This window comes from Symphalangus syndactylus, chromosome 9 (assembly GCF_028878055.3).
Source record: "Symphalangus syndactylus isolate Jambi chromosome 9, NHGRI_mSymSyn1-v2.1_pri, whole genome shotgun sequence".
Classification (NCBI taxonomy): Eukaryota; Metazoa; Chordata; class Mammalia; order Primates; family Hylobatidae; genus Symphalangus; species Symphalangus syndactylus.
This window is the reverse complement of record NC_072431.2, coordinates 62,040,618-62,058,011: the sequence shown is the minus strand read 5'-3', so window position 1 is coordinate 62,058,011 and position 17,394 is coordinate 62,040,618. Positions and strand designations below refer to the sequence as shown.

Sequence of the window (17,394 nt, the reverse complement as noted above, 5' to 3'; positions counted from 1 at the left end):
CATGCCTGTCGCAGGCCCTGGGCTGTGGTTAATGTGTGCATCTGCTTGGCAGGGCCTGCCAAGCATAACAGAGAAGACGTCTCCTCCTCCCAGGAAGAAAGTCTGCAGCTGAACAGTATCCCGCCCATACCCACCCTCACCTCCACAGCCGTGAAGAGCAGGCAGCCCCTGTTGGGGTGGGAAGAGATGGAGGAAGAAGATGGCTCAGAGTTGGATTTTGCCCAGGGGTGAGGCCATGGAGGGAATCTGGGTGTCTGAGTTCCCCGTTTGGTGTCTGGCTGCCTCCATCTTGCTGTTTCTGTTTCGTGGTTCCCTGCTGTAGCACTCCCTCATTATTGGGTTCTTCTCTAACCCTTCTCCAATTGTTTAGCTTTAAAATGCATCTCCTCCAACACTGAGCTTTTCTCCCTGTTAACACCAGCTGCCTGACATCATCTTCTTACACTTGATGTTTATCCCATCATTGATCCTGCTTCATTCCCAGTAGTCAGCCCCTCACAGGCACCCAGAGGTCAAGGTTCTTGGGTCCACAGTATTTCCAGACTCCACGCAACCCTTCAGGTCCTGGTCTGGGCAACCAGTTGATGCGGTGAGCTTTTCTCATCATCTCTTGTCTTCACTTCAGATCTGTCACCCACTGTGAGGGGACTCCTGTCTCACCCATTGCCTCTCCGGGGGTGCTTTTTGGACTTGTTTTAGCCACAGAGCACTTCCTGTCAGTACAATCTGGAAACCTACTATGCTGTACTTACTGCTCCCCACTTCCCCCACCCCAGGTGTCTGAGAAACTCTGAGAGGTCCTCAAAGAACAGGTTAAAAAGTCCAACTCTTTACCCTTACATCAGACTCAGCCTTGTAGAAGAGGACGAGGAAGAAGAGTTAGAAATTCAGGATGAGTCAAGTGAAGAACGGCAGGATACAGACGTGGTGAGTGGACCACCCTACCCTTCTCTCCCAAGAACTAGGGGCTGATGTGCCAAAGAGAAGCCAGGGTGCTTTCCCTCTCTCTGCTCGGTGATGCCTGGTCTCTGAAAGCTGAATGAATCTAGGGTAAAGGAGGACAGGTTATACGTCGGTTTGGACTTTGCTTGGACTCTACTTTCATTAAAGAATGAGGAAAAGAGGCCGGGCGCGGTGGCTCACGCTTGTAATCCCAGCACTTTGGGAGGCCAAGGCGGGCGGATCACGAGGTCAGGAGATCGAGACCACGGTGAAACCCCGTCTCTACTAAAAACACAAAAAAATTAGCCGGGCGTGGTGGCGGGTGCCTGTAGTCCCAGCTACTCAGAGAGGCTGAGGCAGGAGAATGGCGTGAACCTGGGAGGCGGAGCTTGCAGTGAGCCGAGATTGTGCCACTGCACTCCAGCCTGGGCGACAGAGCGAGACTCCGTCTCAAAAAAAAAAAAAAAAAAGAATAAGGAAAAGAAAATTACAAATACCAAAGAAGATTAGAATAGCACTCTTGGCTCCCAATCCCTAAGTAAATATTGTTGCCTCCAAACCTCCTCGGAATTGGAAGGAGTCCTAATGCTGGTGGTGGGAGGTCATTCAGTCCGGGTGGCAGCCCCTTCAGTGTCTCTCCTCCCAACACATGACCCCCTGTCCTCCCTCTCCCTACTAGAGGGCTTCCCCTCCCTGTCCCTTCCCTCACTCCCCTTCTAACCTAGCCTGTTTCCCCCGGAGGAACTGCTGCTGGTGTAGTGGGAAAAGCCTGGCATTTGGAGTGAGGTGACATGAGTGCTAGTCCTCAACTCCATGTCAAGTTAGCGCTTTACCCCTCGTCAGCCTCCATTTTCTCATCTTTATTTTTGAATTATTTTTACTTTTTGAGGTAGAGTCCCTCTCTGTCGCCCAGGCTGGAGTGCAGTGGCACAATCTCAGCTCACTGCAACCTCTGCCTCCTGGGCTCAAGCAATTCTCCTGCCTCAGACTCCCAAGTGGCTGGGATTACAGGCGTGTGCCATCATGCCTGGCTAATTTTTTTTTTTAATTTTTTTATTTTTAGTAGAGACGGGGTTTCACCATGTTGGCCAGGCTAGTCTCAAACACCTGACCTCAAAGTGGATCCACCTGCCTCAGCCTCCCTAAGTGCTGGGATTACAGGCGTGAGCCACTGCCTGCGGCCCATTTTCTCATCTTTAAAACAGAGCTGTTAGCCTGTAGTTCCAGCAACTCAGGAGGTGGAGACAGGAGGATCAATAGTCCAGGAGTTGGAGTCCAGCCTGGGTAACATAGTAAACTCCTGTCTCTTAAGAAAAAAATCAACAATTCAAAAATAAATAAAATGGACTTTTTACATAAAATGTAAGGTATTTATATTATTTATATTTTTCCATTTATATTATTATAAATGGAAAAGGGCTATGTCTGAGTTCAGGCTACCGTAACAGAATTCCATAGTCTGGTATCTTAAAGACAGCAGAAATTCATTTCTCACGGTTCTGGAGGCTGAAGTCCAAGGGTTGGGTTCTGGTGAGGGCCTTCTTCCAGCCTGCCGACTACTGGCTTCTAGTTATATCCTCACCTGGAGGAGAAACAGCAAGCTAGCCCTCTGGCCTGGGCTTAGAAGGGCATTCATCCATCCATGAGGGCTGCACCCCTATGACCCAATCACTTCCCAAAGGCCCCACTTCCAAACAGCATCATACTGGGGGAAGGATTTCAACATGCAGGTTTGGGGGGACACAGATATTCAGTCCATTACAGGCTGTGTATCTTCTGCTGTTATTCTTCTGTTCTGTTCTCTTCTCTGCAGGGAGGGGAAAAAGAACAGAACAGAACAGGGGAGTCTTGTGCTCACAATGATACCTTCAGACCAGACACTAGAGAGCAAGGCCTCTGTTGAAATATTATTTCCTAACATCTCAGGAAAAATCCATTTTCTGGTTTCCAAACCAAAGGCATTTAAGGGGCTCAGTCAGCAGGCCAAGAAGTGCTCTGCAGTCAGGCCTGATCCTCGTGCCCACACTAACTTCCCTCCCAGGAGGTGCTATAGGGGCCTGCCGTGCCCAAATTTGTTCTTATGAGGCTGGGAAAGGAACTGGTTTTTTTCTTTGCGAAGTGACAGGAGTGTGGAAAGGCCTTTTTGACTTTCAACCTCATTCTCTCTAGCAAGCAAGTAGCTACTCTTCCCCCAGTGAGCGTGGGCTGGACCTCTTAGATTCTACAGAGCTGGATATTGAGGTGAGTGTCCCCAGAGCAGAAGGAGTTATGTATCCTTGGGAAATGCTGGCAGGCAACCCATGTACTCATCAAATTGACAGAAAGGCCACAGCCTGGGGGTGGCCCTCTGAGCTGTCTCTGGGGCTTTAAGGGTAACCCAGGGGAGGACGGTCTGCCCATTGGCCCGTTGGTGTGTCTTGTGTATTCCTTTCATCTTTCTCATTATAAGATTTCTGACATGAGTCTGGGCCCCTCCCCAGCTCCACTCCCTACCTCAAGGATGTGACCACTTGGAAAAGGCAAAGAGAAAAGGAGCAAAATGAAGCAGGGCTTCAGCCCTGGGCTCTGAGGGGAAGGAGTTGGGCATTGTTTTTCCAACCTAACCTTTCCCTCTGGTGATGTTGGGGTAGAGAAGCCAAGAGACCCTGTCCTCCCTAATGCACTGTGGCCCAGTCCCCCTGCCTTTTTCCTGTTCTGTTTGGAGTGGAGAGGGGCAGCGCCTGTCTGTGTTTAATGGAAAGAGCCCATAGTCTCCTGGATTTTTGGAACATCTTTCTCAGCCTATTTTGTGTCCTAATGATTGGCTCAATAAACATATTTGAATCCACGTTCCCAAGGTGTGGCTTGAGATCGTTAAACTGATGGAGGTCAGGTTCTTCGTCTGCCTTGTCCCATGGCCAGTGTATAGGTGTGCCCCACACCCTGCAGGTGCTTTGTCTACAGGCTCTCCAGGAAGTATCACTTAGTAACTGAGAGGCGGGGTGAGGCAGTGGAGATAGGGAGAGATTGACTGCCTGTGAGTAGTTTATCTAGTGGCCTCAGCCTCTGCAGCAGTGAAAGTTGTGCCGACAGGTGGCAGAGTGGAGCAGGACCTTGTGAAACTGCCTGTCTCACCCCCGTGAGCCAGGCCAGGCCATGTGTCCTGGCAGCCTTCATCCAGGGGTTCTTTCCAAAGGAAATTTTATCCTCTCATCCCAAAGATACCTGCCATAATTTGGAATTTGATCAAATCACAGTATCTGAGAGTTAAAAGGAAACTAAGGAGTTACTCTAAATGTCCAACCCTAAAATGCAAGTGACAGATGTCACCTTCACTCTTGCCTTCTCCAGCTAGTTCTTCACCAAGTTCTGTCAAGACTTGGTGAAGAAAATTCTCTGGCCTAGGTCCTCCACACATTGTCACCATCATCTCTCACCTAGACTGCTGCAGTGCAGCCTCAGGGCCAGCCTCTTGAAACTCAGACAGACTTTTTTGCTCTTGTTTTTCCTTGTGGAGCAGCACAGCACCTCTGTTCCCTTTTGTCCCTCTGACAAGCAGTATTTGAAGACAGCTGTTGTCATTTTGTACTTTCACTGTTTTCTTCTGTGGTTTAAGGAATGCTTCAGCCTCTCTCTTTAGATATAATTTCCAGTTCTTCCCATCATGGGCACCTACTTTAGTGACAGGTTCTCACTGTGGTCTCCTAGGCCAGACACAGCCATCCAGCTAGTGATCTGTGCAGAAAGAGCCATGACTTCCTGCGATCAGGTCACTCAGCCAAGACCACCTCACCCCTTTCATTCTCCCTCCCCGCCCCCACCTGCCCCTCCCAGATGGAAGCTAGAAGAAATTGGGTTGTGAGTCTCCTTTTGGAAAGATAGCCCTGGGGGAGTCAGAGCTGGGGTGTGGGGGAAGGCTAACTCATTGAGTGATCTTTCGCCTGTATTCAGGTAGAATAGCTCTGGGGAAAGGAGTCTGTTTTGTGGGATGAGAGAACAGAGTGGGAGAACTGAGGAGAAGATGTGGAGGTCTCTAAAAATCCAGGAGGGGAAAGATTCCTGGGTTATTTAAATACTAACCAAGCTAAGGGTGCTTCACAAGAGGATATGAGCAGCTTGGGGGCTTTGCATCAATATGGACACCTGTATACAGCCAGGCAGCCCAGTGCACTGGGTTGAGTCACAGCCTTAGAATCTGGGAGCTTGACACCATGCTCCCTAAAGCCTTTGACACTGTTTATTGAGAGGCTGAGTCTAGGTTGTCTCCTCTTGAATATGGGCTCTGTGATGCTTGACTAATAGAAGATGATAGAAATGATGCCATGCTAGTTAGTGGGCCCACATTTTAAGGAAACTGGCAGTTTCTATTTCCTGTCTCTTCCTGTACCTGGGTTCACACTTGGAACCCGGTTACCATTCTGTGAGCAAGCCCAGCAGCCTAAGGAAAAGGCCGTGTGTAGGTGTTCCTGCCAGCAGTCCTCACTGAGGTCCCAGCCAACATCCATGCTGGCTGCCAGACTCAGTCCAGACGGGAGTCAGATGATTCCAACCTCCTGTTTTTCCATTTTCCCAGCTAGAGGTCCAGGCATCAGGGAGCAGAGACAGCCCATCTTTTCTGTGCACTTTCCAAATTCCTGACCGTGGAGCCCATGAGCATAATAAGATGGTGGTTGACACCACTCAGTCTGGAAGGGTTTGTTGTGTAGCCATAGCAACTGGAACAGGGCCTTAGAGTCATAAGACTCTCAACGTTTGGACATTTATATCAGTTTTTTTTTTTTTTTTAAATTGTAAGTTAGATAAACATATACTAATTCTATGTTATACACATTTAAAATGTAACAGATGAGTTGATGAAATAAGTGTTTTAAAATATTTCATTGGTTAGCAGTGCAAAATACCTTTTTTGCTCCTTTTCTTTTTGAGACGGAGTCTTGGTCCGTCACCCAGGCTGGGGTGCAGTGGAGTGATCTCGGCTCACTGCAAGCTCCACCTCCTGGGTTCACGCCATTCTCCTGCCTCAGCCTCCAGAGTAGCTGGGACTCCCAGCACTTTGGGAGGCCAAGGTGGGCAGATCACGAGGTCAAGAGGTTGAGACCATCCTGGCCAACATGGTGAAACCCCGTCTCTACTAAAAATACAACAAAATTATCTGGGCGTGGTGGTGTGCGCCTGTAGTCCCAGCTACTCAGGAGGCTCAGACAGGAGAATCGCTTGAACCTGGGAGACAGAGGTTGCAGTGAACCGAGATTGTACCACTGCACTCCAGCCTGGCAACTGGATGAGACTCCGTTTAAAAAAAAAAAAAAAAAAAAAAAGCTTAGTTTATTCTGATACTTAATTTTAATGACCTTCATAACTGCCAAGAGTACCTTTCAAAAACAGGCAAATCCAAGTGGATTAGGTGCCTCTTTGCGGTGACCGCTTTTTAAATAGATCCAAATCCGCTGAAAATCTTCACTAGAAGACTTGTGAACAGGTCAGGGGATGATTTCCCGGCGCAGACAACAGTGCTCTCATGAGGATAGGCATTGTCTGGGAGCACAAAACCTGAAGTGTGTGAGCTGCAGTGTGTGGTGATGGGCTGGGGGTTCGCATCTCTTCCTTCAGGATACTGATCATTTTCCAGGGGAATCATGACTTACCATGTTTTTATCTACACTTGATCTTGGCCAAAAGGCCAAGAAGCGATACTGTATTTTTGTCTTAAAAGGTTAGAATTTTTCTTTATTTCTGCGGCACATCTGTGGATTTTTTTTTTGTGCACGCCCCCACCCTGACAGGCTCAGCTGTGAAGGGTTCGTGCCAGTGAGCCCTACTGCCAGCCGGCTGGGACAGCCCAGGGCTCTGGCTTCTCAGCAGCACCTCCCACTGGCCAGGCCCAGGCCAGGCTGGATGAGCTGAGGCCAGCTCAGGTAGCAGGCACGGAGGCCTCTGCCCAGCCTGATAAGTGATGCAGAGCAGTGCTTTTCAGGGGCTGGCACAGTAGGGTCCAGCCCTACTGGGTCTGTGGGTGTTTCTCCTTGTGTGCGGAGACGAGAGATCGTAGAAATGAAGACACAAGACAAAGCGATAGAAGAAAAGACAGCTGGGCCTGGGGGACCACTACCACCTAGATGCAGAGACCAGTAGTGGCCCTGAATGCCTGACCGTGCTGCTATTTATTGTATACAAGGCAAAAGGGGCAGGGTAAGGTGTGTGAGTCATCTCCATTGATTGATAAGGTCACGTGATTCACGTGTCCACCGGACAGGGGGCCTTTCCCTTTTAGGTAGTCGAGGCAGAGAGAGAGGACAGTTTACGTCATTATATCTTCTATGCTCTTCTCAGAAAGATCAAGACTTTAATACTTTCACTAATTCTGCTACTGCCATCTAGAAGGTGGAGCCAGGTGTACAGAGTGGAACATGAAAGTGAAACAGGAGCGTGACTGCTGAAGCACAGCATCACAGGGAGAGTTAGGCCTCCGGATGGCTGTGGGCGGGCCTGACTCATGTCAGGCCTTCCACAAGAGGTGGTGGAGCAGCGTCTTCTCTAACTCCCCTGGGGAAAGGAAGACTCCCTTTCCTGGTCTGCTAAGTAACGTGTGCCTTCCCAGGCACTGGCGCTACCGCTAGACCAAGGTCAGCTAAGTAACGGGTGCCTTCCCAGGCACTGGTGCTACCGCTAGACCAAGGTCAGCTAAGTAACCGGTGCCTTCCCAGGCACTGGCATTACCACTAGACCAGGGAGCCCTCTAGTGGCCCTGTCTGGGCATGACAGAGGGCTCACACTCTTCTGGTCACTTCTCACCATGTCCCTTCAGCTCCTATCTCTGTATGGCCTGGTTTTTCCTAGGTTACAATTGTAGAACAAAGATTATTATAATATTGTAATAAAGAGTAATGCTATAAATTAATGATCCGTAATATTCATATATAATATCTATAATCTATTTCTAGTATAACTATTCTTATTCTATATATTTTCTTTATTATCCTGGAACAGCTTGTGCCCTCGGTCTCTTGCCTTGGCAGCTGGGTGGCTTGCCTCCCACATGGCACTGCGGGGCATTGTCTGTTAATATTGAATAATTATTTTGAGATTATTTTTAATAACGCTTTACCTTTTTTAACTTGCAGTATGGCCATGAGCTCTGCCAGAAGTGACTTGTTGGTGTTATCTCCTGAGTTATAAAGTGAAGGGATTTTTTTTTTTTTTTTAAGATTACTGAGTCTTCAGTTACTAGGTAAGTCGCCCCATCCTTATAACTCCAGGTGACACTGACCGGGGTTTATGGGATGAAAGAGGAGTGTGTGCTTGGATGATGGGGTGTGATACTGAAGGGGTGAAAAAGGTTTCTTCTCACACATTGACATCGTGAGGTCTTCTTGAGCTCTTTAGAGCCTTCCCTCAGGATAGAATGAAATACTGAGATCCTAGAAAGGATTCACAAGACGAGTCACTCATCAGTGCAGATTCACCGATTCACCCCTAGATGTGTGTGGGATTTGGATAGCAGAGAGAAACAGGCACTGAAGATTTTTGGTCAGGACAGGGCAGAGAAATAAGGAGAAGAGTTGAAAATTCACCAAAGGATAGATAAACCCGGGGCGTTTAGAGAAGACCTGTAGTGTGCAAAGGAGCCCAGAATCCTGGGGAAACTTGGAGGGAAATATACTTAATTTGGTTCAGTAAGTTAGGCCCAGTGAAGGGATTGGGCGGCATAGGTAGAAGCCAAAAAATAAAGCATCTTGTATTGCTGGAGTAGCCTCTGTTTCTGAGGTCACATCCGAACTTAGCGAGGCAGCTTAACCTGCTGAGAGACGTGGGTTCAACTCCTGGCTCCTACATTGCCAGGGCAGAGGACTGCCGTTGGCTGACACAATCTTGGTGCATTGGAGGTGAAAGGGAAGAGGCACTGGTGGCTGTGCTTTGGGCCCGAGCAGCCAGAAGCCAGTTGCCATCACCTATGACGAGGGAGACAGTGTCTGGGGCAGAGCCTAGTATGAGGTGCATTCAGGGTAGATCACGAGGTATGAGTGGGCAGTAGGGGAGCCAGGCTGGGGGTTGTGGGGGAGGCCTGGGTTGCAGGTGTAAGCGTGGGACCCACGTCAGATAGGTGGCTGGTCACGCACGCTGGGCTGGCTCTCAGGTCCTCCCTGCTGGCTACCCACTCCCAGGGGCTTTCTCCTCCCAGATTCCTTAGCTGGGTGAGGGGCGGGACAGAGCCCTTTTCTAGGGAAGCCCGGCACCCCTTGCTGTCCAGGGAAGGGGAGTCCTTATAGCCCCTGGCAGTTTCTCTGTCCCTCTCCTGGCCTCCCCAGGCCTAGCCAGGGCTGGGTTCTCACCCACCTGTGCCGCCCTGCCTTGTTACCCAGAAGCACAGCCTTGGGGACTAAGTGGGCCCTCACTGTCACTTTAAGAAGGGAATCAGCCACCTTGTGTTCACCACCTCTGGGGAAGGTGTGAGAGAGAAGGAAGTGGCTGTTTGGCTGCTGACAACATGAAGACTTCCTGCGATGAGAGCAGAGGCACAGGTGCCGGCCCTGCGGCCCCCAGAACCCGGACTGGAGGGGGCCATGGGGCGCCGGACCCTGGCCCTGCCCTGGGTGCTGCTGACCCTGTGTGTCACTGCGGGTGAGTGCCGGCACCAGAGAGGGGCAGGGGCTGCAGGGAGGGTGATGTAGGACAACGGCCCACTGACCCTGCTGCTGTTCCACAGGGACCCCGGAGGTGTGGGTGCAAGTTCAGATGGAGGCCGCTGAGCTCTCGTCCTTCACCGTCCGTTGTGGGTTCCTGGGGTCTGGCTCCATCTCCCTGGTGACTGTGAGCTGGGGGGGTCCAGATGGTGCCGGGGGGACCACGCTGGCTGTGTTGCACCCAGAACATGGCATCCGGCAATGGGCCCCTGCTCGCCAGGCCCGCTGGGAAACCCAGAGCAGCGTCTCTCTCACCCTGGAAGGCTCTGGGGCCAGCAGCCCCCGCACCAACACCACCTTCTGCTGCAAGTTTGCGTCCTTCCCTGAGGGCTCCTGGGAGGCCTGTGGGAGCCTCCCGCCCAGCTCAGACCCAGGTGGGGCCGGGCCGAGGGGCCCAGGAGGGCAGGGAGGGGCTCGGGAACTGGCCACCCATCTGATTCTTGTCTCCGTGCCCAGGGCTCTCTGCCCCGCCGACTCCTGCCCCCGTTCTGCGGGCAGACCTGGCCGGGATCTTGGGGGTCTCAGGAGTCCTCCTCTTTGGCTGTGGCTACCTCCTTCATCTGCTGTGTCGACAGAAGCACTGGTGAGACCTGGTCCCTGTCCATGTCCCCCTGACACTGGGCTGGCCACATGCTCTGCAGAGCCCTGACCATCCTCGCTCTCTCCCAGCCCTGCCCCTAGGCTCCAGCCGTCCCACACCAGCTCCCAGGCACTGAGAGCACGAGCATGGGTGAGGAGGAGACCTGCTTTGGGGACAAGGTGGCAGGGGCAGGGGGGCCAGGGCTGGGCCCAAGCTGTGCAGACTCACTTGACCCTCCTTCCCCCCGCGCAGGCACCCAGCCAGGCCTCCCAGGCTGCTCTCCACGTCCCTTATGCCACTATCAACACCAGCTGCCGCCCAGCTACTTTGGACACAGCTCACCCCCACAGGGGGCCGTCCTGGTGGGCGTCACTCCCCACCCACGCCACACACCCACCCCAGGGCCCTGCCACCTGGGCCTCCACACCCATCCCTGCACGTGGCAGCTTTGTCTCTGTTGAGAATGGACTCTACGCTCAGGCAGGGGAGAGGCCTCCTCACACTTGTCCTGGCCTCACTCTTTTCCCTGACCCTCGGGGGCCCAGGGCCATGGAAGGACGCTTAGGAGTTTGATGAGAGAGACCATGAGGCCACTGGGCTTTCCCCCTCCCAGGCCTCCTGGGTGCCACCCCCTTACTTAATTCTTGGGCCTCCAATAAGTGTTCCACAGGTGCCTAGCCAGGCCCACCTGCTGCGGATGTGGTCTGTGTGCGTGTGTGGGTGTGTGTGGGCACAGGTGTGAGTGTGTGAGTGACAGTTACCCCATTCCAGTCGTTTCCTGCTGCGACTAAGTCAGCAACACAGTTTCTCTGACGTGGGCCTTGGCTGTGCTTCTTCTTTGGGGGTGAAGAGAGTGGGGAGGAAGTCTCTACCCCTGCGAGGCAGAAGCCAGGTGATAACCAGAGTGGGTTGGGGCCTCCTTGCAGGGCTGGGTTTGGCCCAGGGAGAGGGCAGTGTCCCAGTCTTAGACATCTGTCCTGGCGTCTTGGGGTGGCGGAGGGTTGGGGGAGCTTCTTGAGGGACACCTGTGGCTGCCTAGATAGGATTGGGGGATCCCAGCGGGATGGTCCCTGCTCCAATCCCACCATGTCCTAGGACAGCAGCAAGGGTTCCTGGGGCTTCAGCCTGAGAGAAGTCCCTGTGGTTTGACCTGGCGTCCCTCTGCCGGGCTCCCTGCTGTGGCCTGGACTGGGGTCCTGATGCCCTCCTTCCAGAGCTGGCGTCAGGCAGTGGGTGGGAGAGTAGGGGGACTCGCCTGAAATCTTCCCTCAGTCACTTCCCCCACCTCCTCTTGGGGCAGGCAGAGGCCTTCACAGACATGGGGGCCTCCCCACAAAATGTTCCATCCAGAGCCAACCCTTCTGCTTGGGGCCTCACAGCCTGGGCCTGATGGGGCCTTTGCTGCAAGAGACAGTGTGAGTGAGAGGGTCTGGGCTTCGAGACTCCCCAGGAACGTGGCAGGCCCTAGGTGGCAAGGCAGTGTCGTTCTGGAGCCAGGCTGAGGCTGCTCCCCCAGCTGGGGTGAGTACTGGGGAGGAAGGGCACCTGCCCCCCAGCCCTTCCCTGGGTCTGCATGGGGGACATCCCAGGAAGTGCCAGCTGCCAATCAGGAACCACGCCCTACATCCGTCTCAGGGACGGCCTGCCCAGAGGCTGCATCCACCTGCACCACCCTCCGCAGCCCAGCTCACTTCCCCAGGCAGACCCTGATGTGGCCTTGCCAGGACCCAGCCCCATCCAGCCCCCAGCTCTGCACTGGGAAGAGGGTGGTTGCAGGTGGTCAGGCCTGCCTTCCTCAGCTGGTGGTCATCCTCCTCCTCCCAGAAGCCCTCAGCACTGGCCTAGGCAGCTCAGCAGTTCTTCCAGGGCTGGGGGCTCAAGGAAGACAGGAAGGGGTGCTGCAGAGGTCCCTAAGGAGGGTCAGGAAGGCAGCGCCGGGAGGAAGATGACAGGGAAGGAAGAGAGGCAAGAGTACCCTGGACCCGGGGCAGGGGTGTGAACAGTGGGACTTGTAAGGTCTCAGGGGAAGCCTGAAGGGGGTCTCCAGAAAGCTGGGTTTCTCTAAGAAGCAGACAAAGGAGGAGCAAAAATTGACCAGCTGATTTAATAAGTTGATGTAAAAATTTTACAGTCAGCTACCTCTGGGAGGGGAGTCTCTCCCTAGTCAGTGAGGCACCAGATGCCAGAGCATTGGCAATGTACAAGGGGCTCAGCCCTGTGGCTCTTGTCTGTAATCTCAGCACGCTGGGAGGATGCCTTGAGCCTGGAAGATTGAGGCCAGCCTGGATAACATAGTGACACCAAGTCTCTGCAAAAAAAAATCAGAGGGGAACTGTGGTGCGTGCCTGTAGTCCCACCTACAGGCAGAGCGAGCCCATGTCCCCCACTAAAAAAAGGCCAAGGATGCAGGAAATGTAGATAATATGGGCCCTGTGATGGGTGGAGGCCAAATAGATCAATACAGAATTGAAGAAGACACAGAGCACTTGTATTTCCTTTCAGGCATAACACGCTGACTAGGACTCCAGTACCATGAAGGGAGGCAGTGAGAGCAGACGTCTGTGCCTCATGCCTGATCCCAGGGGGAAAGCAGGAACAGGGTGGGTGCCAAGGAGGGGCAGGGGGCCGGGGCAGGGATAGACGTGGCCGGTAAGGAAAGGAGGATAGTTGTTGGGGGAAGGTGGGGACATACAAGCAGCGGTTCTCAAAATGTGCAGGGTCCTGGCCCCCTCCCTGCCCCTGCTCCTGAACACTGCATCCCGTGCCTCTCCCATGGCCACCTGCTGGGCTAACGGGCTGGATTTAGGCTCTGCCCATGTTGGAATCATGCCCTCCTCCAGAGCCACTTCCTCCTAAAAGCACCCTGTGTGAGAGAGCCTTAGCCCCAGGCCCTGTCACTGCTGTTGGGGGACGGAGGATGAACCCCCCGGGAGACCTCACACCCAGACACAAGAAATCTCCCGTGGGGGTTCAGCTGGGTCCAGGGCCTGGAAAGTGACCTAAACATGCACCTTGCATCTAAGGAGAATGCAGGTGGCGGTACTGGGCCTGAGGTCCCTGGGGAGTACGTACCCTCTGGAGCTACCCAGAGGCTGTTGGCTGAAAGTTCTATGTGGCGCCCTCCTCGGGCAGCCTGGTAAGCAGGTGACCTTCCAGCTGGGTCCCATGGCCCACGGGCAAGGCAGGAATGGAACCAACAGTCAGTCCTCAGTGGCTAGGCATTGTATTCCATGCCTGTAATCCCAGCACTTTGGGAGGCTGAGGTGGGCAGATCACTCGAGGCCAGGAGTTCGAGACCAGCCTAGCCAACATGGGGAAACCCCGTCTCTACTAAAAATACAGAAATTAGCTGGGCATGGTGGCATGCACCTGTAATTCCCAGCTACTTGGAAGGCTGAGGCAGGAGAATTACTTGAACCCAGGAGGCAGAGGTTACTGTGAGCCAAGATCGCACTACCGCACTCCAGCCTGGGCAACACAGCAAGAATCCATCTCAAAAAAAAAAAAAGTCCTCAGGCAGGGCGAGCCACCCTCTTGAGGCCCTGCCCAGACAGCCAGGGGGTCCCTTGTCCTCTCTTCAGCCCACCTTTGCAGGTGGGACCAGTTCAGTCCAAAGCCCCTGTGCCTCAGTTTCCCTGTGGGGTGAATGCGGTGTTTAGGGCCTGGCTCAGGCGGAGGGGTTTCCTGAGCACGGGGAACCTGTTTCCTCAGGCCTGTGAAGGGAGGGAGGGCGGGGCGGCCTGACTGGCCGTGGGAAGCACAGAGGAGCCTACTGGGACCAGGGAAGAGACTGAGCAGAGAAGGGAGGCCCGTCCCTGCCTGCGTCTGTCTCAAGAAGGCTGATGCCACTTCCCCTAGAGAGGGTGGGCAGAGCCTCCTATGGAGGGAGCCCTGTGGGCCACCAAAGCTCCCCGCTCCAGTGACCACCCCCGGGCAAAGGCCGGCAGATCCCCCTCTTAGAGACGGGCCCAGGACTGTGTGCGGGGTGCCCACTGTTGCTCTGAGCCTTCACATCCTTCAGTGTCCAAGGAACCTTCTGGTTCAGCCAGAGGCTCAGGTGTGTGGAGGGAGTGACCTGGGGTTCCCCCACCCCTGAGTTCCTGCACTCAGAAATTGAGGCCCAGAGATCGAGGTAGAGGGGGCTCCAGTCCTGGACCTGCCACTGCAAGTCACGTGGCCTGGGACAGGGCTTCTCCAAGTTCTGTCCCCTCCTTTGTAAGGCGAGGAGGTCAGAGGGGACCCTGCAGATCCAGTCTCATGTCGGGGGGTCAAGGGGTGGCCTCCAGAAGGACCAGTCTCTGTGTAGGGGACCGTCAGCCCCCTCACCCCTTGAGCAAGATTGTGGTCCCTGCACCAGGGGAGTGGGCCTGGGGCGGGAAGTGGCCAGCTGGGCCGTGGTAGTGCCTGGGGACTGCATGGGAGCCCCTGCCAGGGAGGGAGAGGGACAGAGGACAAGCTGGGGGCTCTGCTGCTTGGGCTGGGGGCTGAGCGCCTGTGATCTCCACCGGCTCCCTCTTTCTCCTCTCTGAGGACTGAATTGGGGGTGCAGCAGGGCAGAGATTCAGGCCCGCCTTTCCTCTCCCTGAAAGAGCCTGCACTGGCCCTGGGCAGAGAGAAGGATGAGAAGTGAGGCTGAGTGAGGTGGGGGCTGCAGGGATCCAGGTGGGAGGGGCCCGGCCACCAAGGTCAGGCCCAACCCCTCAGCAGGAGGATGGGGACTGCGGCCCTTGGGCAGGGCTGACTTGACACCACAAGGGAGGCCCTTTTGCAATAAGGGAAGAGAAGCCAGATGGATAAAGGAAGTGCTGGTCACCCTGGAAGCGCATGGGTTTGGGGAAGGCCCCCGGCCCCCACAGCCCTCTGCGGAGCCTGAGCCCGGCTCTCCCCACTCACCTCAACCCCCAGGCGGCCCCTCTCGTGCCTGGACCGCTGTGCTGGTCTCCCCATCCCCTGAAGGAGAGCAAGGCCCTGGGTTGGCCTCTGCCGCTGCCGCCAGTATTTCTTTAGGCTGGTGAGTGCCCAGGACCGCCCAGGTGTGGGCTCTGCCCAAACCACAGGAGGGGCCAACCTGAGACAAAAGGGGAGGGCCCAGGCTCCCACCCCCAGCAAACAAGGGCAGGTCCCACAGGGGCAGGTGCCCCCATCCTCTCCCCCTCCTCCCTCCCCCATGCCTGAAGAGTGGGAGACCCAGGCCAGAGGTCAGTCCAGCCACCTGTCACATGACTGCCTGTGGGTGAAGGTGCTGGAGCGTCTGGGGTCACCCTCTTTGTGTCTCGCGGTGGCTTCACGGTCTCTCCCCCACTCACTCACTCCCTCCTCTAGGTGGCTCCACAGAATCTGGTCCAAACTACCCTTTCGGGGTCACTCAACCAAAACACCTCTCAGCCCCCATGGGTGGCTCCGTGGAAATCCCCTTCTCCTTCTATTACCCCTGGGAGTTAGCCACAGCTCCCAACATGAAAATATCCTGGAGACGGGGCCACTTCCACGGGCAGTTCTTCTACAGCACAAGGCCGCCTTCCTTTCACAAGGATTACGTGAACCGGCTCTTTCTGAACTGGACAGAGGGTCAGAAGAGCGGCTTCCTCAGGATCTCGAACCTGTGGAGGAAGGACCAGTCTGTGTATTTCTGCTGAGTTGGACTGGACACACGGAGATCAGAAAGGCAGCAGTGGCAGTCCATCGAGGGGACCAAACTCTCCATCACCCAGGGTGAGTCCAGCTGCCCTGGCACTTGCTTTGCCCACTGCAGTGAGGCTTTTATCATCACTGGTGACGCCGTCCCCATCATCTCAGACCCCACTACTTCTGATGACCTCTAAGCTCTCTCTTTGGCCCCTAACACTTCCTCAGGCCTTTGCCACCTTTTCCCTTTTCTATTCCCCTTAATTGTCTCCACATCTGATCTGCTTTCCCTGACAATCCCCTCACTGTCCCCTCCAGATCCAGCCCTGCCCCAACTCCTCAGGCCTCAGCATCTGACAGACCCTCCAACTGTCCTCCTGCCGAGACCAGCTCAGTCAGGGAGACCCTAACCCAGCAGCACTAGAGGAATTAAAGACACACACACACAGAAATATAGAGGTATGAAGTGGGAAATCAGGGGTCTCACAGCCTTCAGAGCTGAGAGCCTCAAGCAGAGATTTACCCACGTATTTATTAACAGCAAACCAGTCATTAGCATTGTTTCTATAGATATTAAATTAACTAAAAGTACACCTTATGGGAAACGAAGGGATGGGCCGAATTAATTGCAGCAGGAACACGCTCTTAAGACACAAATCGCTCATGCTTTTGTTTGTGGCTTAAGAATGCCTTTAAGCAGTTTTCCGCCCCAGGCGGGCCAGGTGTTCCTTGCCCTCATTCCCGTAAACCCACAACCTTCCAGCTTGGGCGTTAGGGCCATTATGGACACGTCACAGTGCTGCAGAGATTTTGTTTATGGCCAGTCTTGGGGCCAGTTTATGGCCAGATTTGGGGGGGCTTGCTCCCAACATGTCTCCCTTCTTTGATTTGCAAAGATATAAAAGCAAGCAAGGGCAGCTTTGTCATAGTCAGCTACTTCTCACAGGAGTCGGAGTTGGAATCGGCGTCTGCAGACTATCCAAAGACAAACAACATAGATTAAAAGCACAGTCATCATTGAAATCACAGAGCTTCCAAGTGTCTTTATCCATTTTAATGGGTTACTAGCTGCTAATTTGTCTGCAGCTCCTTCAAGCACTCCAGTTCCTGGCATTAAGCTCAGGTGTGCCTAGGATGCTTTAAATATTTGTTCTTTTAATTTTACTATATCCAAAAACAAGTTTGTAGAGTGTGCTTCTAGATGCTTTTTTATTCTTTTCCAAATTTTGGTCTTATAAAGAGCATTTAATAGTTTCTACAAATACTTACGTTTAGCTCCTAGAGCGGGCCATATTATTGACGTTGAGGTGCCATTATACCGCCATGGTTCCAGATAATAGGAACTTTTGCCATATTTATTATTTCTACCATCTGACCATTTTGTTCAGATCATCTGAACATAGTGTGACTGTGGCACGCAGACTGAGAGGTGCAATTTAAGCTAAACATCCCCTTAGGGGACCAATTAATAATGATTCCATTGGAATCATTGTGCAGCACCTCTCCCAGCTACTTGGGAGGCTGAGGCAGCAGAATCGCTTGAACCCAGGAGGCGGAGGTTGCAGTGAGCCAAGATCGTGCCATTGC

At 53.7% G+C, this 17,394-nt stretch overlaps 2 protein-coding genes and 1 pseudogene across 4 annotated transcripts; all 3 read left to right on the top strand.

Annotated features, from left to right (window-relative positions):
- Positions 1 to 141: 141 nt before the first annotated feature.
- LOC129489746 (transmembrane protein PVRIG) lies at positions 142 to 11,000 on the top strand. 2 transcript variants are annotated; one of them, XM_063646417.1, is made up of 7 exons: positions 142 to 227; positions 8,127 to 8,149; positions 9,327 to 9,540; positions 9,626 to 9,976; positions 10,059 to 10,185; positions 10,272 to 10,332; positions 10,435 to 11,000. In XM_063646417.1, exons 3-7 carry the CDS (start codon positions 9,423 to 9,425, stop codon positions 10,753 to 10,755), a joined length of 978 nt encoding a protein of 325 aa, XP_063502487.1. In that variant the 5' UTR covers positions 142 to 227; positions 8,127 to 8,149; positions 9,327 to 9,422; the 3' UTR covers positions 10,756 to 11,000. The 2 variants fall into 2 exon arrangements, with proteins under 2 accessions (XP_063502487.1, XP_063502486.1); XM_063646416.1 differs by having other exon boundaries at positions 143 to 227; positions 8,127 to 9,540.
- On the top strand, positions 434 to 8,149 carry LOC134737517 (cohesin subunit SA-3-like). Of its 2 annotated transcripts, none has more exons than XM_063646456.1 (4): positions 434 to 589; positions 777 to 927; positions 3,112 to 3,183; positions 8,043 to 8,149. In XM_063646456.1, the coding sequence occupies exons 1-4, from the start codon at positions 585 to 587 to the stop codon at positions 8,067 to 8,069; spliced, it is 255 nt and encodes an 84-aa protein (XP_063502526.1). In that variant the 5' UTR covers positions 434 to 584; the 3' UTR covers positions 8,070 to 8,149. The 2 variants fall into 2 exon arrangements, with proteins under 2 accessions (XP_063502526.1, XP_063502525.1); XM_063646455.1 differs by lacking the exon at positions 8,043 to 8,149 and adding an exon at positions 3,423 to 3,773.
- Positions 11,001 to 11,104: 104 nt separating the features above from the next.
- On the top strand, positions 11,105 to 17,005 carry LOC129490680 (paired immunoglobulin-like type 2 receptor beta-2; annotated as a pseudogene).
- The last annotated feature ends 389 nt before the right edge of the window (positions 17,006 to 17,394 follow it).